The 24,261-nt window shown below is 38.3% G+C and overlaps 4 protein-coding genes across 16 annotated transcripts; 3 read left to right on the top strand and 1 right to left on the bottom strand.

Annotated features, from left to right (window-relative positions):
- The first annotated feature begins 2,046 nt into the window (after positions 1 to 2,046).
- On the top strand, positions 2,047 to 4,447 carry LOC122528137 (DNA-binding protein inhibitor ID-2). Its single transcript, XM_043652919.1, has one exon. It carries the CDS (start codon positions 2,682 to 2,684, stop codon positions 3,063 to 3,065), a length of 384 nt encoding a protein of 127 aa, XP_043508854.1. The 5' UTR covers positions 2,047 to 2,681; the 3' UTR covers positions 3,066 to 4,447.
- A 1,778-nt stretch (positions 4,448 to 6,225) lies between these two features.
- Positions 6,226 to 10,359, bottom strand: LOC122528134 (puromycin-sensitive aminopeptidase). 2 transcript variants are annotated; one of them, XM_043652905.1, is made up of 4 exons: positions 10,049 to 10,359; positions 9,459 to 9,703; positions 9,196 to 9,343; positions 6,226 to 8,870 (listed from the first exon to the last, which is right to left on the bottom strand). In XM_043652905.1, the coding sequence occupies exons 1-4, from the start codon at positions 10,175 to 10,177 to the stop codon at positions 6,792 to 6,794; spliced, it is 2,601 nt and encodes an 866-aa protein (XP_043508840.1). In that variant the 5' UTR covers positions 10,178 to 10,359; the 3' UTR covers positions 6,226 to 6,791. The 2 variants fall into 2 exon arrangements, with proteins under 2 accessions (XP_043508840.1, XP_043508839.1); XM_043652904.1 differs by lacking the exon at positions 9,196 to 9,343 and adding an exon at positions 8,992 to 9,142 and having other exon boundaries at positions 10,049 to 10,356.
- Positions 10,360 to 11,192: 833 nt separating this feature from the next.
- On the top strand, positions 11,193 to 15,771 carry LOC122528135 (cyclin-dependent kinase 14). 10 transcript variants are annotated; one of them, XM_043652907.1, is made up of 7 exons: positions 11,193 to 11,755; positions 13,369 to 13,458; positions 13,805 to 13,933; positions 14,280 to 14,476; positions 14,567 to 14,952; positions 15,025 to 15,569; positions 15,660 to 15,771. In XM_043652907.1, exons 1-7 carry the CDS (start codon positions 11,710 to 11,712, stop codon positions 15,749 to 15,751), a joined length of 1,485 nt encoding a protein of 494 aa, XP_043508842.1. In that variant the 5' UTR covers positions 11,193 to 11,709; the 3' UTR covers positions 15,752 to 15,771. The 10 variants fall into 10 exon arrangements, with proteins under 10 accessions (XP_043508842.1, XP_043508844.1, XP_043508843.1 ...); XM_043652909.1 differs by having other exon boundaries at positions 13,340 to 13,458; XM_043652908.1 differs by lacking the exon at positions 11,193 to 11,755 and adding an exon at positions 11,865 to 12,398.
- A 2,134-nt stretch (positions 15,772 to 17,905) lies between these two features.
- LOC122528133 (RAB11-binding protein RELCH homolog) lies at positions 17,906 to 23,852 on the top strand. Of its 3 annotated transcripts, none has more exons than XM_043652903.1 (16): positions 17,906 to 18,171; positions 18,431 to 18,625; positions 18,803 to 18,961; positions 19,039 to 19,391; positions 19,463 to 19,573; positions 19,655 to 19,899; positions 19,974 to 20,284; positions 20,360 to 20,646; positions 20,724 to 21,051; positions 21,147 to 21,300; positions 21,382 to 21,505; positions 21,581 to 21,851; positions 21,940 to 22,075; positions 22,185 to 22,384; positions 22,648 to 22,715; positions 22,779 to 23,852. In XM_043652903.1, exons 1-15 carry the CDS (start codon positions 18,120 to 18,122, stop codon positions 22,680 to 22,682), a joined length of 2,961 nt encoding a protein of 986 aa, XP_043508838.1. In that variant the 5' UTR covers positions 17,906 to 18,119; the 3' UTR covers positions 22,683 to 22,715; positions 22,779 to 23,852. The 3 variants fall into 3 exon arrangements, with proteins under 3 accessions (XP_043508838.1, XP_043508836.1, XP_043508837.1); XM_043652901.1 differs by having other exon boundaries at positions 17,909 to 18,171; positions 22,454 to 22,715; XM_043652902.1 differs by lacking the exon at positions 17,906 to 18,171 and having other exon boundaries at positions 18,506 to 18,625; positions 18,807 to 18,961; positions 22,454 to 22,715.
- Positions 23,853 to 24,261: the final 409 nt, after the last annotated feature.

The raw sequence follows: 24,261 nt of genomic DNA, 5'->3' as shown, positions 1-24,261 counted from the left end.
AAGGACTCCCCCCCTTCCCCCGACTGTGTGTTCGTAGCGCCGGACATCGGGTGGGTTCTTGTCCCGGCGACTGGCGACCGGTAACGAGACGCCGGGAGTAACCAGAGAATCGCAGCCAGCGGGAGCGAGATCGACGAACCGAGCAAGAGACGAAAGCGCGGAGTCCGTGTGTGTATACGCGCGAGCACGCAAAGTCAAGAAGGAGGAAAAGAGTCTCGACGCTGGGCATCTCGTGCGTGTATACATACGGTGCACGTATATCTATGTATATATATATATATATATACATAGACACGCTATATATACGCGCGTAGATACATATATAGAAAACCGTAGCCGGAATCATGGTGTACAGGTTGTGGCGGCGATGCACGATGCCGCGAGAGCTCGTGAACCATGAGCATGGACGAGGACGGTGGTTGTCGGTTTGCGGCAGTGGTAGTGAGACGTCGTGGCGAGTTGGTGGTAGTAGTGGTAGTAGTAGTAGTAGTGTAGTAGTCGTGATGGCTAGTGGCTGGCGCCGCCGGACGCTCAACAATGGTCGTGTTTCCCTTCTCCCCTCCCAGCGAGATCGCGTACAGCCGTACGTGGCTCTCCTCCACCCCCGCCACCCGCGCCCGGAACCCTTAGCGCGCGCACCCTCCTCCCCCTACCGCGCCGCTCTATGCCTTTTACTCCCTCCCCTCGAGCGCCGTCGCCTCCACCCGTGTCCCTCTCGCCGTGGGCAGCTTTAGCTTTAGCGGCGTCGCCCTTCTCTTCCACGCCCGGCTTGTCCCGCCGACGCCTCTGATCCCATGGTCGTCAAACACCCCCGACTACGGTCGGCTTCGAGCCGAACGATTTTCGCTGGAACAAGCCGCCACTGCCTACGGGGAGGTGGCGATGGCGAGCAGGCGTCCAAGCGGGAATTCCTGGCGGCGTTCCTGCTCACGCCTTTCCGCGAATTATTCCTCGGCCCCGGGGGCTCACGATACATTCGACGTATACATTCAACCACTTCTGTCAGATTTTCTTCCCTCCTTTTTTTCTTTCTCTCTCTGTCTCTCTCTTTGCCTCCCTTTGTCTCGTCCTTTTTCACTGCTTCTTCGGTTAGCCGGCCAGCGCTTGTGAATGGAGGAAAGGGGATGCCTCGGGGGGGGGGGGGGGGGGTTGAGAGAACGTCGTTTGAAAGAATGACGAGATCGATGGTTTGGGAAGATGTTTTTGTACATTGCGTGTACGTGCATGGAGCTCGGTTGCGACGCGGGATTTTCGGTGATGTAGTTGTACAGCTGGCCATGGTTAAGGAAGTACGGTTGAAGTTCTTGGCAAGTTCGTGCGACTTACACGCATTCTGCGGGATATTAATTCACGGGTAGAATATATGAATAAAATAATTACTAATAAATCATACATCACTATATCCGCAATGATTTTGTATACATTTGTGACATAAATCTGTAAAACATATGACGAGAACTATTGCGATAAATTATATGATAAACTGCCAATATAATTTCGAAAAAAAGAATGTTTCAAAAAAATTGTTGCAAAATCTAAGATTCGAAACGAGGAGAATAAATATAAACGAGTAATAATAAATATAAACGTCACTTGGCCCAGTCAATCCGACCAACATTAAGAACAAAATACTCGCGAGACGAGAATTTCAGTTTATGCGCGTTTCCTCTCAGCAACGTGATTTTTCGAAACAAGTCGACGTTCGGTTCACGTGTACCGGCAAATAGCCCGCGCAATCGAGCACAGTGCAAACAAGATTACCGCCGATTACATTATCTCCGACCGCAAATATCGGCCATTTTTTTTCAGCTAGTCGAAACGAAAAGAAACAAAAAGAAAAAGTAGAAGAAGAAAAGAAGAAGAAATTGCCCGTGCACAAATATTTATACCGAGGTGCGCATATAAATAGGTCAGATAACAATCCGTTTCGTGAGCGTTTCGAATCCAACGCTATTTTATTCGGGCAGCGATTGCGCTGTATGGATAGTGGAGGCGTCGCGGGTAGAGCAGCGCGGAGTGGGGGAAAGCTATATAAGCGCGCAGGTGAGGGGCGGAGGCCAGTTGACTTCGATCCGTCGAGCGGTACGTTTGCATCGCACGGAGCACGCTGTTGTACGTTCATTTTCTTGCTCGCTCGTTTCCGACCGGAATATAGTCGTCAGGAAATTTCTCTTCTCGAGTTGGCAGAACAGTTTCGTTGAACGTGATGTTCCACGCGAGTAGTGTGATCGTAACTGCGATAACAAACACAGACGCCCGTTGAAAATAGTGCGTGACCTTCTCGTGTCTCGAAATCGCCAAAAACGTCGCCGAAAAGGAGAGGAGAAACGGTATACACAAAGTGGACGGAATTAGAAAGAAGAACGGACAAACATCGACGAACGTGCGAGTCTCTGCTTCTATCTGGCGCGCTCACTTTGGTGGGTTGGTTCGATCGATAAATACACGGGGTGCGTGCACTGGCGTTCGGCTAGATAAGCAGCCGTATATTTCGGAAGGTGTGCTGCCTGATCGAATTAATCGACGACCCACATATTCGCCGCTTACCTGCTGTCCGATCGGCGGCTGTTCAGTGGTTGAACTATCGTATACGGCGACAGAGGATCCAGCCAGAGGTGAACGAAGAAAAAAAAAAAAAAAAAGAAAGAAAGAAAGAGAAAACACGAACATACGCGTACGACATGAAGGCGATGGTGGTGAGTCCAGTGGGCGGCAGAGTGCCGCCAAGTCGAGGTGTTTTGCACAGTAGCCTCGGAATCAATGGAACTCGTCGTGACCTGGAAGCAGAAGAGGTGGCCGCTTATCTAACCAAGTTGAGATCCCTGGTGCCCGACATGCCGAGAAAACGGAAATTATCCAAGCTCGAGGTTATCCAGAGGGTGATCGAGTACATCTGCGATCTTCAGACGACGTTGGAGGAAACGAACGTTCATCACGAGTCGGCCGTGGCGAAAACGACACCGAGGCAGCCGTTGCAGCCGTTGTTAAACGCCACGACCACCGTACCGACGACGACGACCACGTCGACGACGGCCACCATCACCGGTATGGTCGCAGAACGGTGACCTGTATCGGTGAACGAGCTCCAGTGAGGTTCAGGTCGCTGCGGGCTTCTTATCCTCGTGGGCTGACGGCTTGACCTCCATGTTTCGAACGTCGTGGAATTGGTTCGAGTCATCTTCGGGGAGTTGGATCGAGAACTCGGCTCGTTTGCGGCAGCGTTTCGTCGCAAGGAACGTGTTGGCCGCCGATCGTGTTTTGTGCCCGTCCTCGGCTATATAGAGATTTCTTGAAGGTTCGAAGGATCCACAGGGGAAACGGGGGGGNAAAAAAAAAAAAAAAAAAAAAGAAAGAAAAGAAAAGAAAAAGAGCGAGGACATCGAGCAGGATGCGTGCCTCGACGTCTCTCGAGGCGGCGCCTGAAGAGAAGAACGAAGACGACGTGAAAAGAAGGACGACGAAGCGGGCCGATTACGGCCGATCTTAACTTCTTTCTTCGAGGAAAGATGTAAATACTTGTACATACTCACACCGCATTCCTCGCACCGACAGACCTTCTCTCTTCTCATCTTTTAATCGATTCACTTCTTTTTCGATCCACTTCAAACCTCTCTCTCTCTCTTTCTCTCTTTCTCTCCGCCTTCCGATCCCTCGAATTCTTGCAATCCCTCTCCTAATCCGAGCTGTGTTACGCCGTATATCGTTTTCTCTCGATATCTCGAACAACGATCGCGTTGTTCTTTCTTTTCTCCGACGATATATAGCAACCGTCTTGTTATTTTTCTTTCACGTCCGAATTACAAACACGTACGAACAGATTGTGCCCCTTCATTTCGATTCGCTCTGCAATATCGTAACTGTTCGTCTCGAGGTGAAAAAATCCCGATCGGTTCCGGTACGATTGGTTCGATTTGGAATCTATTGAAAAAGGAAATTTTCGTTTTCGTTCTAGAGGAACGAACGTGTATTTAAGGATCGGCGAAGATCGAAATCGAATTTGAATCACCTGCGTTCTAATTGCAAACTATTACTGTCACCCCGTCGTTTACAACGATGGTCGTGAATGAATGGTCTCTCATTTTCTTTCGTAGTTTTCGCGTGGAGGAGAAATGTTTATCGTCATCGTTGATCAAGACCTGTATTATTTTGAACTCCCCCTTGTAGATAATAAAACGAATTTATTTGTATTACGAATTATTATTACATTAATCGCAATAGTCGATTCTATAATATTATTATATTATATTATTATTATATGATTATTATTATTATTATTATTATTATTATTGTTATTGCTTTTCATATTATAATTTAGAGATTTCCTCCGTAACTATTGTATATTCGCGAAGACTGAAAAGCTGTAAAGTGTAAGTATACCTGATGCGCGCGCGAGCTTGTTACGCTCGCTCGCGCGCGAAATAAAATACAAACTGTGTCCATAAGATTACTCCTCTGTGTGTACTGTGTATTCTCATCTACGGAGCTCCTCACCTCTGGTAAATTTAGTCGATTAAAACTTAACAAGTAAAACCAGCGGACGTATAAACAGGGAATGAAGTTATTTAAAGGTACAGTTCTTACCAGAAATATAGAACGATCTTCAAATCTTTGTTTCGAGTAATAGTTACATACTGAATGAAGCACATTCGCTATTTATGCTCGCGTTGGAAGAAAAAGAAGACAAGAATAATATATTAAAACCACGGTGCTTCCACCGTAAAATCGTAAAATATTTTCTACTCGTAAATGCAAGTTTCCAAAGCACGTATCCTTCCGGTAAGATGTTATCGATAAATTCACACGTGCATCTTACACTTTTGCACCATTCCGCCTTCCCCCAGACAAGTTTACGGCAATTACGCCAGACCTCCAATCCGCGAGAGATCCATCCGACACCATAATCCTTTTTCCACCCTCGGACTTGATGCGCGTACGTATACGTCGCGCTAAATTGCCCAAGGCACCCGGGTGATAAAGACTTAATCATCGAATACAAACGATTCGAATAGGCGATGCGTGTTTCGTCCCTCCGAGAGCAGGTGGCCATTTAACCAATGGAATCAAACGGTCCCAATAAAGGGATATTCCTCGCGAAACACGGCGAATAAGGAATCCCGGGGATATTAGATGGAGAAAAAGGGACTGTTTCTCAGTAACGACCCCCATCGGCAGTTTCTTCTCGTTAGGTCGTTCCCCCTTCCTCCCGTTGCTGCTTTCAGCGATAAATCCGCGATCGTCCTGTGGAACACGCGCGGGGTGGGCTTAAATGTACCACACGTGTACGTAATAATCCGTGCACACGTGCGAGGGAAGAGGCCGGCGGTGACGGCGGTGGCGGCTCTTCGAACGTTCGTCCTCGTCATGGCAAGGAGAAAGGACGACAGGGGCCGGCGGTGGTCGCCAACGATGTATCGTTGTAGGAGTTTCGCCAAGTTACCCCGTATTGATCGTGTGTCCCCTGTCCCGGGTCGCGTGCGCGTTCCTGGGAACCTCGAGACCACGGAATACCCACGGGAACTGATTCCGTCCGAGCGCGTGTGTCCCCGGCCCGGCTGCCTCTCTCTCTCTCTCTCTCGTCCCTTCGGCCACTCGAGCTTGCTTCGTATTCATATGGAGAGATGGGGAGAAAGCACCGAAGGGAATGACAGAGAGAGAGAGAGAGAGAGAGAGAGATACTGAGGGAGGGTAGCGGACAAACCACTCGACGCGAACCACCAAGCTGGATACATGCGTGTGCACGCGCTAATAAACGAAAGTGGAGGCTGACTCACGGCAGCGCACCCTCCTACGCGGGCTGAAAGAGCTGAGCTGATCGATGCTGGGGATAAAGAGCGCGAGCTCGTGTACTCCGCAACCATCACCTTGCGAGCGTGTAACGACGCTTAAGTGACCGATATGACTTCTGCTTGCCCACGCGTACCTCGGTCACGAGATACGTGCTGCCAAGACGGTTTTAATAGATCGGTAGTAGATCTACCCCCGAGGGGTAGATTTCAGTCGAGTTACGAACGGCTACTAAAACATATATATATATATATATATATATAGAGGGTTGGTCGAGTGAGTTTTTTAATATTACCACAGATGGACGGGGATGGAGGGTGGTTTTCTTCAATATATAATAGCAGAGGTACAAGCGTAAAAGTATTTATTTCAATTTTCTCGATTATAGTATGTGATATAAATGGATTCCTGCAGCTACACGCTTGTTTCTTTTTTTTTATTTTTTCTTTAGTCTTCTTGCTTCACTCATTTTTTACTCTTTACGATATAAAAGTGGTAAACGCTAGTGCGCGGATTCGACACATCGTACCTCGTCGGGGGAGGGAGAGAATTCACGTACGTGAAAAAAAGAAAAAAAATCACGAAACTGAGCAAGTAAATGCCAAATGATACAATGCAGCAGTTAAGAAAAAAGAAATGCCATCCTTACACGATGATATTCGATATCTGTAACCATCAGCTTGTTGTAGCTCTTGTACATTCATTCGAAAGTATTGCAACGAAATTTGCGGTGGAACAGCTACGTATGTACGCGATCGAAGTTCCTTCAAGCAACTGTTGTATACGTGTACCTGTCTGTTATCTGTATGTGTGTGTGTGTAAATGCAAATTCTACGATGTCGTGTGTTACAAGAGGATCTTTGTAATCTTTTCTTTTTCTCTAAACTGACTCTCGAAGCAACTCTTGTTCTGCAACAAACGGCATGACTTTCCGATTTCCTATTGTATCAGAAATTGTAACAAGATAGGGACAAGAACTCAAGACGAGAAGCGACTCGTGACGACTACTAAACGTGAGTGACCAGGTATTCCTTGATAGAGTCTTTGTCTCTGGCAAGCCATGCCGCGTTCAATCTGATGGACTCGATGCTCTGTTGGATCGTTCTTTCGGTGCCCGGTGTTGGATGGTTCTTGAAAAACTCCTCGACGTCTTTGGCCCGTTCTTCGGTGACGAAATTCTCCGTGGTGAATTTCACCAGTCTGGAAATCAAGAAACCGCCGCCGTAACGATCGAACAACGTTTTCCAATTTTCCTTGAAAAAGTCCCAAGCCATCACCCGGCCTTTGTAAGTCATCGCCACCGACATGATGGCGAACACCGTGTCCTGAGCTCTCACTTCGTCGCTCATGGCGAAATCCAAGACCTTCGCCAGCAACGTTTCGTCCTTAATCGCGCCGAGAGCTCTCAATATTCTGTCTTTCTCCTCGTGCAAGTCCGCCTCTCGATAAAGCCTCAGCATGGTTTCGTAAGTTTCGGCATCGCCGACGGAAAGTACAGCCCGGTAAACAGGACTGCGTAAATCGGCAGCGAGCAGCGTAGTGCCGGAAACGTGCAACTCGAATCTCTTCTTCGCCTCTTGTATAGTATCCTCGTCGTTCAATGCTGCCATACGACCGAGAACAAGGGATCGCAGAAGGGTGTCCAGGTGGCATTCGTTCGGTTTCGGATCCCAACCCAGTTTATCGGTGACATCGCGCATCAAACTACGTCCGAACGCTTTGAACGAATCCTCGAAATCCAAGTGAGAAACGAGTACGCCGATTTTCCCTAGGCTATTGACTATACTAGACCATACGGTGAAATTGTCTTCGTGTTGAAACGCTTGCATAAGTTGAAGTACCTCGACGGTGGAGGCATGACCAGCTTGCACCATAGCGAACAGATCATCCAGCAGACCCAATCTATCTAAGGGAGGTAATGCATGGTCTTTGACAGCCGGTAACAATAGAGACAGTGCCTCTGGACTGTAGTGAGTCCTGTAGAAGCCGATCGTTCCAGGATTGATCTTTACCCAATGATCCTCGGGAACGTCTTTCACTCGAAATTCTTTCGTCTTCTCGTCGAGCAAAGCCTTAAGTACACACTCCTCTGGATTCTTCGACGTACTTATGCTAATTGGTATGATCCACAGACTGTTTCCAGTATCCGCGGAACCGTCGGCTAGAAATCTTTCTTGAGACAGAGACAGAATCCGATCACTGCCTTCTTGACGGTGTTGAACTCTGACAACGGGGAATCCTTGTTGCTCGGTCCATGTGGACATCACGCTACGAACATCCTTATTACTAGCTTCTTCCAGAGCGTCCCAAAGATCTCCCGTTTCGGCGTTGGCGTAGCTGTGCTTTTTCAAATAGAGATTCATACCCTTTCGAAAATCGTCGTCTCCGATGTAGGAGTGTAACATTCGAATAACGCACGCCCCCTTGTTGTAAGAAATATCGTCGAAAATCTCATCGATTTCGGATGGATGACCGACTGGTACTTCAATTGGATGACTATTCTTTAAAGCGTCGAGCTCTAGTGCTCTGATGTACGTATCCGTCACAAATTGCGTCCAAATATCGTATTCAGGAAACAAGTGAGCAACGCATAAGAATTCCACGAACGAGGCGTACCCTTCGTTCAACCATAAGTGCGTCCACCATTCCATGGTCACGAGGTTGCCGAACCACTGATGCGCCAATTCGTGCGCTACGACTAAAGCGATCCACTGTTTTCGCACAGCGGATGTGTTTTGTGGATCTACTAGGAGACAAGTTTCACGGTACGTAACTAGACCCCAATTTTCCATAGCTCCAGACGAGAAATCCGCGATCGCAATCAGATCAATTTTTGGAAGTGGATAAGCAATTCCAAAATAAGTTTTGTAATATGGCAGTACTTTTGTTGCTACTTCTAGGGCGAACTGTCCTTGTTCCTTCTTCGATTTCGGTGTGTATACGCGTACTAGTACACCATCGCTTGATCTGTCTTCAATGTAATCAAATTCACCAACTACCACTGCTACTAAATACGTCGACATGATTGGTGTTCTCTCGAATATTAAAGTCTCGACCGATTCGTTCGTCACCTTACTTTTGATAGGCTGCAACAAATAAATAAATATATTTTTAAAAATTGTGATATTAATTTGATGGTGTTGATATTTATTAGAAAAGAAAACAAGAGAAAATAAAATAAAACCACATGTGCTAGGCGCTGCTTACCATATTGGAAAGTGCTGTAAGACCTGATGGTACATTTAGAGTAATATCAAACGTGGCTTTGTGTGCTGGTTCATCCCAGCATGGAAAGCAACGTCTAGCATCTGTTGGCTCGAATTGAGTTACAGCTGCATGTTCAACAGTTCCATTGGTCCTGCAAACAGATAGAAAATTTTTGTTACATTAAAGATGCCAATCATTGCTTACCATATTTGATAAACCAACAAGTGACATATCAGTAGGAAGCGCAAGTTGTATAGTAAAAGTAGCTTTTAAAGATGGTTCATCCCAACAGGGAAAAAATCTACGAGCTGATGTAGGACATAAATAAGTTACAGCATAGTACTTATTTTGTCTACAAAATGTCAAATTCTTGTAAAAAAAACAATAAAATAAACCTACAGCTTTTACAATAAAATAAATATTTAGTACATAATCATATTATTGTAATTCTATAAAAATTAAAGTACCCAATATATTTGCTTCTATAGAAACCCTTCATTTTGTCATTAATTTCTCCTACAAATTCTAAGCTCAAGTATCCACTTTTGCCCAGTGGCAGTTCTTCCTCAAATACCAAAGTGGCTGTTTCTTCTGGCGAGTAAACTTTAATCTGCTTTGTCCGGATAGCTTTTCCATTATTGTTATTGAAAATTACACTTTTTATATCAATATCCAACGAATTTAAGACAATGGTATCTGTAGATGTCTTCACCTGCAAAATATTGAAAAATCCCAATGAATAAAAGGATAATAAAATTGAGTGTAACACTTAATAAGGCATATTTAGGCATGAAACATCAGATCGATTATCTTATCATGTTTCACTTTCAGTCATTATTTAGAACTTTGAAAATAGATAAAGCAAGATAAGACAAACGTTTTCAAATGTACTGCCAAGGTTACATTGGAATATGTTTCATATATATAGCATATGAATTTTGTGGTTATGTTTGCCATATGGTCAACATTTCTTGTTTCACTGTGGAAATTACAAATATGCAAAGAGCCATGTGAACAATTAACATTCCAATGGCTGAACTAGATTGATTGAGCTTACGTCAATGTGCACATCCTCCTTGCCGTCGAAGACAAAAGTTTTCAGATTCGGTGACAAAACGATATTGTAATGGTAAGGCTGAACATCTGTCGGCAGCCGGCGAAATGGTTTTTTTTCGGTGCTTGACATCGCTCGATGTTGGATCGCGATTCGAAAAACCCTTAAATATCGAAATGTCTTGAAACCCGTTTTGAGCTTTTCCTTTTTGCCGACTCACAATGCGAAAGTATGCACTAACATGAAACGCCTCAAACCATTGCAGACGCATGCGCAACATGCATTCTGTCTACAAAGATGCGAATGAAAATGGAACTGTATCTGCAAAAAAGAATAAATCACGTGCTTTCGTATTACATGAATATAATGCGTAAATTTTAATTTCAAGCTGTATACTAGAACTAAAAACTTTAATGCTAATGTTTTATTAAGATTAGCTAAGAGCTACATTAATTTTTAATTTTAATATTATAATTCTCTTGTTCTTTTTCCCCTTTAGAAAAAATTATTGTTTCGCTCTTTAATTTCACATACCAATTTTTTGTAAAATATTTTGAGTTTTGAGTATGTGTGAATTGATAAGTAAATTGTATTAGTAAAAAAAAGATAGACATATATATATATATATATATATATAAATTACACACAATTAGAATAGGCGGCTAATACTTGCCTATGATTATATAATATACAGTGTTACCGTTGCAATTTTATGGCTCTCCGTAGTGTTCGGTTTAGAAACGTGCTATCACAATCTTGTCACTTTTCGTAGCACAAACATTGGCACGATAAATATAAATTACACAACAGCTTAACTGAATTAACAAACAGAGTATGTAATTACGTACTAAAGTATATTTTTCGCGTAGGTTATAACAAATGAGGACTCAAAATTCATGAAGTATTTGATATTTCTATTATTTAATAACATACGATTAATAACTTTGTTCATCTTGCAAGATAAATACAAAAGCTCGATGCGATGAACCAAACTTAAGCTAAAAAATGCAACAAAATGTAATGTATCTTTAGTAATAAAAGATCGCGATAATGACATCCAGATGGCAGCAATCGACCGTGCATGAAAACTCTGACGAGTTGTCGTTCTAGTTGCACGCTGTATATACATAGACCAATTGCAGATTGGACAGTTTCAGACTTTTGTCTGTGGCGCGAGGCAGTGGGGCTGTGGGAACAGAGGACTTTGTGGGAGAAGTTTGTTCTCGCGGATGAGCTGTTCAAGGTAGTGGTGGCGTGCGCGAGCACCCGCCATATAGCCAGGAAATCGTGATAGAGAAACCCGGTTGCAAAAGTTACTCAGAGTATCTCGCTTAGGAGATCAAGGAACGTGTAAGGCGTTCAGCGGGTTTCAACCGGGGATAAAATATCGGCGGAGCGTAGCACACGGCAAGAGCGCACGGCGCGAGATCTTGAAGCGGTGAACGGGTTAGACGGGTGGTGTGTTTTTCATGGCGATCAGTTTGTTAGGGAAATATCGTACGCTGCCAGCGATGTACGAGACACGGGAAAGGTGAAGGAGGTGCTCACCGGACCTGACCTGCCCGAGAGGAATACCGTGAAACGTAGCTTCTCTCGTATACACACACACAGTGCGTCACCGCCCATATGCGATGTGTTTCGTGCGTCCGAGCGAATGAGTAATCATGTACTGTCAAGACAAGGGCTCGACCGCCTCCAAGAGCAAAGAGGGTAAGTTGACGCCCGCGAGATTCGACTATCACAGAACAAATTCCCCCGGCTGTCCCCCCTCCCTCCCTCCTACCCCGCCTCCGCATTTTCAATTTTTCCGCAGCCTTAGACTGTGTCCTCGACTCGGCTCGTGTAAACCGCTTTTCGTTTTATATCCTCTTCGTTCGTCGCGGATTAATCGTCGCTTTGGCCTGCCACATGTGGACTCGGTAGAACACGATCAAGTAGGTTGGAGTGTCAAAAGTTGCGCGATTGTGGGGGTGTACGTTAGCCCGACGAAGAGAGAGACAAAGTGACAGGCGAAGAGAGTGCAATAAAGAAAGAGAGAGGCAAGGAGAGTGTGTCGTTTACAAACGAGAGGGGTGGGGGTACAGTATGTACATATTTCGAAGAGAGAAACGGATCATGTACATTCTTGACAAACCTTTTTATCGAACTTCGGCCGCGTAGACGAGTTTATCAGATGTGAGATTGCATCGAAGCTGTGCATCGTCACCTCGAGTGCTGCGGACATACGTATATTGTTAGTGCCTTTCCGTTGCCGCGAAAACGTCACTCTCGTAGAACGCGACAGATGCGTGAATGGAGAAAAGTGCTTTTGTGTACGGGGAAGCATGCGGAACACCGTGAAACGAGATGTGGAGTCAGTAGCCACTCTAAAGATTATCAACGTAATTTATCTATCGTTCTTTCACACGTTATAACTAAAACTTTTCTTTAGTTCATTGACCTGTAGTAACAACACATGTGCGTATGTACACGTATGTACATTATACGGTATATACGTTATACATGAGATACACATAACCATACATAACCATGTACGTACATATGTATACGTACGTTTATCGAACTTCCATTTGTTGCTTCCTAACGATGGAGTTCACATTTATAAATGTATAAGTTACGAGATACTTGCTCTTTATGTACAAATTATAGGTTTTTTTTTCAAAGAAAGATCTTCGATAGTTCGAAGAAATGTTTATTCAATTTCAAACGCTCATGTTGTTGTTATTAACGTATCATTGTTTCAATACCGTAATCTACGAACAATTGTTCGCGTTATATATTGTTCTTTTGAATTTAATTAGTTACGAATTTTTTTCAATAGAATAACTTTGCCAATGCAGTTGAACAACTGGCACTATTATCTTTTCTAATTGAGCATACATGTTTATATGGTATGTAAATTAAGAAGGAATGTCATTTGCATTTGTGCAAGCGATTATGAACTCTTCTGCTCTACTATGTCATTATTTAAACAAACGTACTGTTACATGGTGTAATCTTCACTTTATTTAACAAATGAAGAAAATATCTTTATCTATATAGATATAGATAGGCCATTTTTACGTTCTTCTTTCTGAAAGAAGTATCCATTGATAATATTGTTATCCAAGACAAATATGTCTTACACATCCGTGCCACTATTAATCATAAGATTGAGGAACACTGGCATTGCACACTGCATGATGTCATCACACATGTAATAGTCCATAGTGTTTGAATTATTCTGAGTTTCTTGGTCATATATTACAGTATGTCAATATCTGAGTTGATATATATATTTGTTTTGATTTACAGTTGCTAAAGATTGCGCTTATTATGCACAGGGTCTGTGACAATGCGGGAGAAGAAGGGTGGTGCTCTTAGCAGAGTACAAAAACTGAAAAAAAGGCTTAGCCACAGCTTTGGAAGACTTTGTAAGTAAAGTTAAAGTTATCTAATGTTATGTAAAAGCAATAAATTATGTGAAGTATCTTGTAAAATGAAATGACAAGAATAGTTTAATGCTTGTTATTCAATAGAATTATATAAAGATATATCATAAAAGGATTAATGTCTTTTTAAACTTTTAAATGGTTTCACAAACTTAATTTCATTATTATTGATACTAGTTTTATGTGTGAAATAATATTGTTTATTATGTTTTTTGTATTTTTATTATTTATTACGTATTTTGTGTTAAATTTTATTTCAAAGAAAGATTTTATAGATGTGTAAGAAGATTATTTTCAATAATATTGTTTTTTTTTCTCTTTATTTTAGCAATATCAAAAGAAGAGGCTGATGATGCTGCAAACAGGGGTCAACTGCCATATAATGGCTATTCTGAGGAGTTCCTAGACCGTTTAGAACCAAACGGCAATATACCTGCGGATAAGGATCGCCGTTATGGTAAGTTATACAATTTATTTACTGTCAAAAAAATTAGTATATTTTCATAATGCATAGTATAATCATAATAGAGTATACTTCTTTTTTTTTCAAAATGTTACACGAATAACTATTGTTTATATTAGTATTTTATATCTGTGGTAAATATTTATTACTTCAGTAATTAGTAGAAACTGGTGATGTAATTTAATTGACCTAGTATTAGGTTGTATTATTCATTAAATATGTATTGCACATAAAGTAAAATATTTATGTATTGATAAAATATTGAGGAATTATGATTCTACGTGGATTCCTATTGCTGTTATTTTAAAGAAAGTTTTAAGGACGAAATTGGATGTCATAGAATGGACAGGTGTGGGCGACCATGAGAGAGTGCATCGGCAGCTTTCCGTTTCTAGTGATTCCAAGCTTCTTGACGAGGATATACGTGAAGAAGCGAGAGTAATCTTAAGACCTCGGCGTCCACCGCGACCCAAGTCAGAGGTCTTCCTTGGACCGGATCCACCTCCTAGAAGAACCAAGAGATTTTCAGCATTTGGGGTAATGCTTCCTATTTATTTATTTTTTCTCTATTTATTTCTTTTTTTTCAACATTCTTATGTTAACAATTGTGTATGCATGTGCTTGCAGGGAGATTCTCCTTTTGGTAAATCTGAAGCTTATATAAAATTGGAACAATTAGGTGAAGGATCATATGCCACAGTGTTCAAAGGCTATAGTCATCTTACAAATCAAATGGTGGCACTTAAAGAAATTAGACTACAAGAGGAAGAAGGTGCTCCATTTACTGCCATTCGCGAGGCAAGCCTTCTCAAAGAATTGAAGCATAGCAATATCGTTACTTTACACGATATAATTCATACGCGCGAGACTCTTACTTTTGTTTTTGAATATGTTCATACTGATCTATCGCAATACATGGAGAGGTATGGAAGTGGTAATGGTGGTTTAGATCCACGAAATGTTAAACTGTTTTTATTTCAATTATTAAGAGGACTGGCATACTGTCACCGCAGGTAAAAGCACATACATCGATTTAAGATATTCAGGTTTAACATTGATAATTAATTTATCGTACGTTAATTTAGGAGAGTATTACATAGAGATGTGAAACCGCAAAACTTGTTAATCAGTGAAATAGGGGAACTCAAACTAGCAGACTTTGGTTTAGCGAGAGCTAAATCTGTACCGTCACACACGTATTCACACGAAGTTGTGACATTATGGTACAGGCCACCTGATGTTCTTTTGGGATCTACAGAGTATTCTACCTCGCTTGACATGTGGGGAGTAGGTTGCATATTTATGGAGATGTTGACTGGTGAACCAACATTCCCAGGTGTACGCTGTACGTACGACCAACTTGATAAAATATTCAAAGTATTGGGTACTCCTACTGAAGAAACTTGGCCTGGTGTCACGCACCTGCCAGGATATAAACCACATAGACTGGGATTCTATCCTCCACGAAAATTGGGTCTTTCATTTCCTAGACTCTATGATATTGCTGAAGGTGATAGTATGGCATCGTCGCTTCTACAATTAAATCCTGATCAACGGATAGGAGCTGAAGAAGCGTTAAGGCATCCTTATTTTGCCTCTCTTCCTAGAAAATTATACGAATTGCCTGACGGTAAGTTTATACTTGGCATAGTAACTAATAATTATAATGCATTTCACTAGAACTGTAATTTATCATTGATCAATTTCTATTTCTTTACAGAAGTATCGATATTTAGTGTTGAAGGTTGTCATTTGTATACAAATTCGAGGCACGGGTGTGCAGATTCGCGTCACACAGCTCTTAAGACTTGAGGTTAAAAGTAAACGTAAAACAAAAGAAAAAAAAAGAATAAAAAATAAATAAGTAATTCCCAAATTTACATGTTCAATGAAACGGTCATTCTCATACAGATCAGATTCACACTGGCAGTTTTGCCTTAACTTATTTACGCATTATTTCCACGCGCGTCAATCGCTCTTTCTCAGGGCTGCTCTACAAATTTCAATCATCCTTCACAACATGTACACACATGTACACAAACACGAATACACACGTACACATAATTACATATTCGTATTTTTATTTCTTTTTCTTTCTTTTCAAAACTAGTACACATGTATCAAATGAATTAACGAAGATAAATTATTAACTGGCAAAGAAAATACGAAAGTAAGCTATCTGTGGCTAAATGAAGTAAAACGATTTTATGAGATTCGCACGCTCGATTTAGAAAGCAAAAGCACGCACGACCCATCCTCGCACTTCGTCCAAATACTAGATTTAGATTGATACCAATCAAAAAAAAAAAAAAAAAAAAAAAAAAAAAAAAGTACTACACCGCCTTGTTGTCTCTTGATTCTAGCCTGAGTAAAGTCTGGAGACGGCGGTTGCTGGTTAGAAAAAAATATAATAAAATAATTAAAACTTAGAAAAATTTTGGAAGATCTGTAATACTTTATATAAATTTTATGCTGTTTTTGACTCTACCGTTGGTTGCTGAGACAATTGAATATATTGGTATATAACGAAAAAACTCATTGTTCGAATTAAAACTAGTTGTTAATTATATGACGTGATGATAGAAAATAAATAGAAGTCTAAGAGAATAAGATATCAGTACGAAGTGTCGTAGCTAATAACACCAAGAAACACGGCGAGATTAACGAAAAAAAAAAAAAAACTCATCGTTGATGATATCGACGGTAGTGATCTAGTTGTAAGAATTAATATTAGCATGCTAGTGTCGATCATTATCGACATTTACAAAGTAGTATCTATCAATGATAGTAAATCAAGAACGAAGTAATAATATAGACGTAATCAAATCCAATTTGTTCAATCGCTCATATACTAAACAGCCAATGGTGCTTGAACGAATTGTAGGAATAAAATGTTAATAATTTCGTATTAGTTATTTAGAATGGATTGTTCGGCCAATCTTGTTTCTAAATGGTTTTTAATGACCATATATTTAAACGAACCAACTTTAATAATGTTGCAATAGTAATATAGGGTAACGTAAACGGTGTTACAGTCCTTCCGAGTTTTTTCTAAGCTACGATGATTATTACGGTAAAATATTACTCCTGTAGTAGTTACATTTATACCGATTTTTCAGCACACTTATAAAAATATCAACGAGGCGAAAGCAAAAAAAAAAAATTTTAAAACTATTTCGAAAAAAATTTGAGACACGTTATTATTATTATTATTATTATGGTTATTATTATTATTATTATTACTTATTAAAAATTATTATTTGAAAAAAGACGCGAAGAAGGTAGATTGTATATAGAACAAGGTTCGTATTATTGATGACACTGAGATAGCTGAGCTGAGACTAATAAATGTGACTTTGTAATAAATTAAATCGTAGTTCGGTACACTTCAGACCCTATTCTTTGTTAGGTTTTTTCCATGTGCAACAAGCCACAGGATCGTTTAGACTTTTAAGTGTAACATAATGCAAAACCACTTGTATCTGTAATACTTGTTCTGCTTAAGTATTGATTTTATACACATTTATTTCCTTATAATTATGTTTTATTTGTAATTTTTCTAAGAAATCATTGATATTCAAATTGCTTCAAACTTGTACTGAGAAAGATAAAGAACTATGTTTTTGAAGTACATGTGTATGTTGGAAAATTTATACCTTTTCAATGCACCATGAAGTTAGATCCCTCGTGAGTTGTTCAATTATTTTCGAAAAGTGGCATTTTGGAAGTTTTACAATGCTGAAGACAATGGAAAATTTTTTGCAAAAAACGACCGAGTTTAATGTTAGCTAATTATATTAATTATATTAGGCGTTATCCATTATCTTGATCCTTAAACAACTTAATTTAATTAAATCAATGTAATGCAATGTTAATTATACAAGTTCGTTCAAATCTGGTTTACAAACAGTAGCGCATTTTATTGAAAACGATTTTTTTTTTTTTTTTTTAATTCATTAGCCGCCTGTTCAAAGGCGCTAGTTTACTGACGTTGCGGAAAGTAACATGGCTTTGTTGTCCTAGTAAATGATGTGCTGTGTTGCGTAGAGTCAAGTGATTTCTATTAATATACTTAATTAAGTTAATGAAAGCATGGCACGCGCTTGAGTGGGTTACTATTTTATTCATCAACCTAGATGGACATGTCATTCTCTGTTAACGTTCGAACAAAGTGAAAGCTATGGCTGGTGTTATGCAGGAGGTTAGGGATCCTCTGTCTCCGGACAGTAAAGGTAATAAATGTTTTTTTAATAATCGATTCTACGAAAACAAAAATTTACACTTTTTACCTTTCGGATAATGTCAATTCAATGCGTAAAATCGAAATTTGAAATCAAAAAGTGTGTTTTTAACGAGTAAAAATTGTCATTGGTACCATACACAATGTATACACGTCATCGGTAGTTAAGAGCAAACAAATTATCCTATGTAATATAGTATAATTTTTTTCTTCGCCATGAGAATATTATACCATTGAATTTATTGTTTTAGGATGTGTGAAACCAACGATATCTTACGAGGAAATAGCTACCAAGCTTTTGAACGAGAAACTTTTATTAACGGCCTTGGAATTACACGCAGAACTGTGCGAAGCTGGAAAAGAATTACCCATTTTAAAAGAGTTTTTTTCGAATCCCAGTCATTTTGAGAATCAAAGTATTAAGCCAGAGCCGTATAGTCCTATGCGTATGTATAATACATATGTTATGGAAGTTATTTGCTTTTCATATAAAAGAAATTTAAATAATCAAAATGAAATAAAATGGAAACTGGTGCAAAGATTTAATATTAAATTCTTGATTAAATTGATAAATTCTTGTCACTGCATTTATATTATTATAATTTATTTTATTATATAATTAGCTAGGTCTTCTAGTCAAGCTACTTTAGACTCACTGGATATGACAAGGTATTCTGAAGATGGTGCAGGTGTCGATGAAAGAGTAGCAATTTTAGAATTTGAATTAAGAAAGGCCAGAGAAAGCATTTCTGCTCTTCGTGCAAACCTCACTGTAGTAACAGGTTCTTTTTAGTTTGATTATTGTATTTTAGTGACGTCAATTATAATATGTAAACTGATATTTATTCAAATATTTTAGAATCAGAAGGAACTACACCTGACAAATGCTCTGATAAGCACATAATTAATGGAACTCCCATAAAACCCCATGAACAAAGAGCTATAAATTTTCTTGTTAATGAGTACCTGTTGACGAGTTCATATAAATTAACATCAATTACATTTAGTGATGAAAATGAAAATCAGGATTTTGAAGATTGGCAAGATGTAGGATTGAATATCCCAAAACCAGCAGAATTATTACAAATCTACAGAGAATATATGAAAGCAAATGGATATGATAGATCACCTTCTGTAAGTGTTGGTGTACAAACAGATTTTTGTGAACTGGAACCAGAAACAGAAACAGAGAAAGATGAATTCAAAGAAATGGTTTGTAGTTTATATCTAGAACATTCTGGTTCTAATTTGTATGATTTGTTAAAAAATAATAATATTAATAGGTTAAGAAGGTGGAAGAACTTCAACAACAGACTGCATTATTAGAACAAGAAAGATTGGATTTGCAACAGTTCATTGCCACTTCCGAAAATCTGTCGCAAAATCCAGTTAAGGTATAAACCGAATTCGTGTACAAAAATATTTAAAAGATTTATTTTCTAAGATTTTGAACTGGTGATATGTTCTTTATATAGAAAGGTAGCAGCGGAACAATACAAACGATAAATTCAAATTCTACTACTCCAGATAAGTTTGAACTTCTGGAAACTCCAGCTCGTGATACATCGGCAGTGACTCAAGAAGCCGAGGAAGACGACAGTGTTTCTGTTGTTGTTAGTCTTGGCGAAACAGATCCTGGAGATAAAGAATGGACTAGAATTCAATTACCTAGGGTGGACGTCACTGAAGGATCCTCTATCCTTCCAAATCCACCATCTAGGTATTGTATTTTTTTCTAACATATGTATGCTTTTTTTTAAATAGAAATATTTTATAGAGAATAAATATTTTCAGACATTTACCATTGAAATTTAAAATGGAAGTGATATCACATTGTTTAGTAAATATTCCGAATTCTATAATATCTGCAGTGGAAGAAATTTTCAAAAACGGAGTTACACGCGATACTCTTGTTCAAATTTTAGCACAAACGTTACCTCGTATCGTACCCAACGTTATCTTAAATAAACGCGAAGAAGTAATACCATTAGTGTTAAGTGCAATTCGACTTCATAATGATTCTACAGAAAGGGAAAAATTGTTACAACTACTATTCAATCTAAAGAAAAGGCCGCAAGAAGATGAAAGACAATTAATTTTAGCCGGTTGATACAAATTATCACAAATAATTGAATTATTTTAAATAAAATCTTTTTCTGATTTATTCCTTTTAATGTTAGGTTTTGTTGCTATGGCTAAACTCGAAGATGAACCAATGGAAGGGGAAGAAATATTGACCATTTGTTGGGAACAAAGTCAGCATAAGTATCCTGAAAAGAGGTTGTTGGCTGTTGAGTGCTGTTCTGTATTAGCTCCATACATGTCAGTTGGAATAAGGAACTCTTTAATGCTTTCTATGCTTCAACAAATGTTACTTGAAGATAAAGACCCAACAGTTAGAGCTAGTGTGGTGAGAAGTCTTGCGCTATTGATAGCTTTAATGGATGATCCTGATAAATATTTTCAGGTATTATAAAAACAAAGAAGTTACCTATCATATAACGGAGATTTAAATGTTTTATATTCATGATATTTCTTTTATAGTGTGAAGAATTAGCATTAACGGCACTTCATGATACATCACCTATCGTCGTTGAAGTTGCGTCTTCTTTACTTTTACCAATTTTAGCTCAGTGGGCACTTTCTCTTAAAAGATTACAAACACATTTATTACCACGTATAATATCTAAAGTTAAAAGTCATTTAAAATCTGGATATACTCAACATTCGCCTAACAAAGATCACATAGACGAAGGGAAAATAGTATCATCAATCGCTGTATTACAGTATTTACTTCCACATATGGTTATCTGCGTAGCAGATACTGATGTGGTTAGAACTTATATAGAGCATGGAGTATCATCTGATTTGCGTAAGTATATTGTAGATATGCACGCATTGGCGAATTTAACAGGACATATTTAAATAATGTAACATTTTGAATTTTATATATGTTTTATCATACAGCTGATGTGTTCCTGAATTTGTGTCATTCCAATATCGTTAATCCAAAACTATTTTATAATGGTGATGTAGACATAGGGTCTCTTCTAAATGCATTTTTTGCAAATACATGGGAGAATGATTCATGGCCAGAATTAGAATGGTTTACAAACAAATTGTACTTGTTCCATTTCTTTTCTTTCTCTTTTCTCTTCAAGTCTTCAATTGATACTTTCATATATACAATCAATATTTTCAGAGTGTTGGATATTTTGGAAATGGTAAAATCTATTGAAATTACACAGGAGACTATTTTAAATTCTCTTTTAACATATATTCATTCTCTGTGCTTGGGTTTTGGGCGATATGTCACGCAAACCCGGGTAAATTTGATATTTTAATGAAATTTAATTATTACGTTATATCGCTAATACAATTAACAACGTTCTATCCTTTAGATTCAACCGATAATTGCATCCGAAGTAACTGAACTTGAGCAACAATTAACAACTCTTGCAACAGATAAAAAAAAGATGAGTTTGACGTTGATCCCGACATATTTAATTATATTGTCCACTTTAAATGGTATAGATGTTTCTAAGTCTTTAAAACAGTTCCTTGTTGCTTTATCAATGAGTGGCACCAGTATTACTAGTTTACAGATCGCAATTATTATGTTATGTACTCAAGAACATATGCAAGAATATGTCCTTAGTGGTTTGTGGGATGGTTAGTTTTATCAGATAGTTTTAATAGAATCTTGTTTCTCTTTTTTTTACATTAGAAATTTAGTAATCCTCCCCCGTTTTTTTTATAGGGGTAGTACACCAAAGACCCATCGTAAGACATGCAACCGCAACATTGTTTGGTTGCGTAATAGCCCACGTTTGTGATCGGTTAGCAAGTGCTAAGGTAGTTCCTGCAATTGTAACACTTGTTAGTGATCCTGATATGTAAGACATTTTGTTTATTTCGAATGAGTAACATTATTTATAAGATTTGCGAATTCAATCATCTATTTTCAAACAGTATGGGTATTTAGCACAATTAATATACTTTTAGAACTGTTCGGTCTGCTGCAATTCCTTCTCTCGGTCGTTTAATAACGGAATGTAAAGTAAGAGAGATGCGCGATAAAGCACGTTTGACTTTAGAAACCATTGCTAAAGAACCTCAAGGTGTTCCGCCTACTTTAGCACTCCCTTTGGTCTCAACATTAGCATTTATTGCTCCTAATTGCCCCCAAAATTATATAGAAGACGGTAAGTTTCCATAAAATTTTATATTTTCAATGTTTAACATACGAAATTAAAGTCTTTGACTTCATGCAGTCATAGCTACGCAATTAATGGGAATAACCTCGTCGGCGTTACAACAAGGCCGTAAAATCGATCTCATCAGTGCTTTGGTCGAAGCATATTCTGTTTTAGTTTATTGTCCATTGAGTAATCAATGTGTTTCTGGTGTATTACTACCGGGATTGAAACATCTTGAACAGTTAGTTAATCAACATTTACCTCAACAGAAAGAAGCTCTTCGATCACTTCTGCGAGAAGCTGAATCGCGGCAAGATCTTTCAAAACCAATGGAGAGGTAAATGCATAATCTGTCTGTTTTGGAAATAATTTTGCAATGAATTATTTATTGTCTATTCAGATCATTATCAATGAGTTCTGGTCTTTCATTATCAATGGCTACAGTAAACGTGGGACAAGGTGTAGAAGATATGAGACAAAGAGTGAGCAAAATATTTCAACAAAAAACTAGTTCACCAAGTATGTCTAGTATATTTCGAAAGAAGTAAAATATTTTTTTGTTACTCATGTTCATAGGTAAATATTATTTTTTCAAATTTTATATTTTCCTTCCGTTACGTTCAAATTTTATTCGTTTATAACGTCGTACTTAATTAATGTTATATGTATTATACACAATTAATAGTACAAGTAGTGCACAAAATTTACACTAATCAAAATATATATATATATAATAATAATTATGTAAATATTACTCGTTGCAATCGAAATGTAAGTTTGAAGACAAATACTATTATTGAATATTGCTGTGTGTGCCTTTTAAAAGTGTAATTTTAAATGAATTGCAAAATTTAACTGCTTTGGAGATTAATCTATAGGTAATGTAGAAGAAAAGTCAATAGTATATTAATTTTAATTTTTAACTGCACAATTAATTATAACATTAAGTGCTAAAATAATGGCAACATTTTATATAGCTACTTTTTTAAAAATAGTGAATGAAATGTTATTATAATTTGTTATTCTATATTTTATGAAGTCATAATATATTTATTAAAACGAATCTCATCACTTACCAATGTAGATAAATTATGTATTATGTATAACGTTATCGTGCTCTTATTAAAAAAAAAAAAAATTTCTAATATATCCTGCCATAACACGACTACGAATTTAAAAATAAAATTTTAAGAATACTTGCTATATTTTAAATTATAGGAAGGTATAATTATAGATAAATTAACTGTTCGAAAAATTGGTTGTGATTATTAAGCGTTGAATGTCTGAAGGGACGATTTCATTTTGTATTACTGTTTGATATTACGAAGCAAAATAGTCTTTATTTTTATCACGTTTAAGGATTTGGTGTGATACCATAAGATCTATTGCAATTAACGTTCGTGTATATTTGTACTTAAACTGATTATATATAGATTGGATGATATTAGAGTTTCTCTGCTGCAAATGAATGAAAGAAAAAAAAAAAATTAATCAAATTTATTTAAAATAAATCATCTCTTGTAAGAATATTTTATTGTATCTATATATATACAATTACATTTCCCGTATATACATATATATTGATACACATTACATGTATATAGTCCATGTATACGTATATATGTATATATGTGTGTATATACAATGATCAATAATTTACTTCGTATCTCATGATCAATGTATTATCGTTATTTTACATACATATATGTATATACACGTGTATACACGCATATGTATTTACGTTTTATTAAATATTAAATACTGTAGCATGTATTATTACTGTGCAAAGAATAAATTTTATAATATATTTATTCTAAATGCATTGTCCTAAACATATTCGGTTTTCTTAGACATATTAGAAACTCTGGTTATGTTTGTATGAT

Source organism: Frieseomelitta varia, unplaced genomic scaffold (assembly GCF_011392965.1).
Source record: "Frieseomelitta varia isolate USP_RPSP 00005682 unplaced genomic scaffold, Fvar_1.2 scaffold_246, whole genome shotgun sequence".
Classification (NCBI taxonomy): domain Eukaryota; kingdom Metazoa; phylum Arthropoda; class Insecta; order Hymenoptera; family Apidae; genus Frieseomelitta; species Frieseomelitta varia.
Note: the sequence above shows the minus strand (reverse complement) of the source record. Positions and strands in the feature narration are given on the sequence as shown.

Coding starts and splice junctions, on each gene's coding strand:
- LOC122528137 (XM_043652919.1), top strand. CDS start 2,682: ATGAAGGCGATGGTGGTGAGTCCAGTGGGCGGCAGAGTGCCGCCAAGT.
- LOC122528134 (XM_043652904.1), bottom strand. CDS start 10,177: ATGTCAAGCACCGAAAAAAAACCATTTCGCCGGCTGCCGACAGATGTT. Junction 9,704..10,048: donor AGGAGGATGTGCACATTGAC/GTAAGCTCAATC, acceptor AATATTTTGCAG/GTGAAGACATCTACAGATAC. Junction 9,143..9,458: donor TATAGAAGCAAATATATTGG/GTACTTTAATTT, acceptor ATCTGTTTGCAG/GACCAATGGAACTGTTGAAC.
- LOC122528135 (XM_043652906.1), top strand. CDS start 12,330: ATGCGTGAATGGAGAAAAGTGCTTTTGTGTACGGGGAAGCATGCGGAA. Junction 14,477..14,566: donor AGAGATTTTCAGCATTTGGG/GTAATGCTTCCT, acceptor ATGTGCTTGCAG/GGAGATTCTCCTTTTGGTAA. Junction 15,570..15,659: donor ATTATACGAATTGCCTGACG/GTAAGTTTATAC, acceptor ATTTCTTTACAG/AAGTATCGATATTTAGTGTT.
- LOC122528133 (XM_043652901.1), top strand. CDS start 18,120: ATGGCTGGTGTTATGCAGGAGGTTAGGGATCCTCTGTCTCCGGACAGT. Junction 21,506..21,580: donor GATATGTCACGCAAACCCGG/GTAAATTTGATA, acceptor TCTATCCTTTAG/ATTCAACCGATAATTGCATC. Junction 22,716..22,778: donor CTTTCAAAACCAATGGAGAG/GTAAATGCATAA, acceptor TTGTCTATTCAG/ATCATTATCAATGAGTTCTG.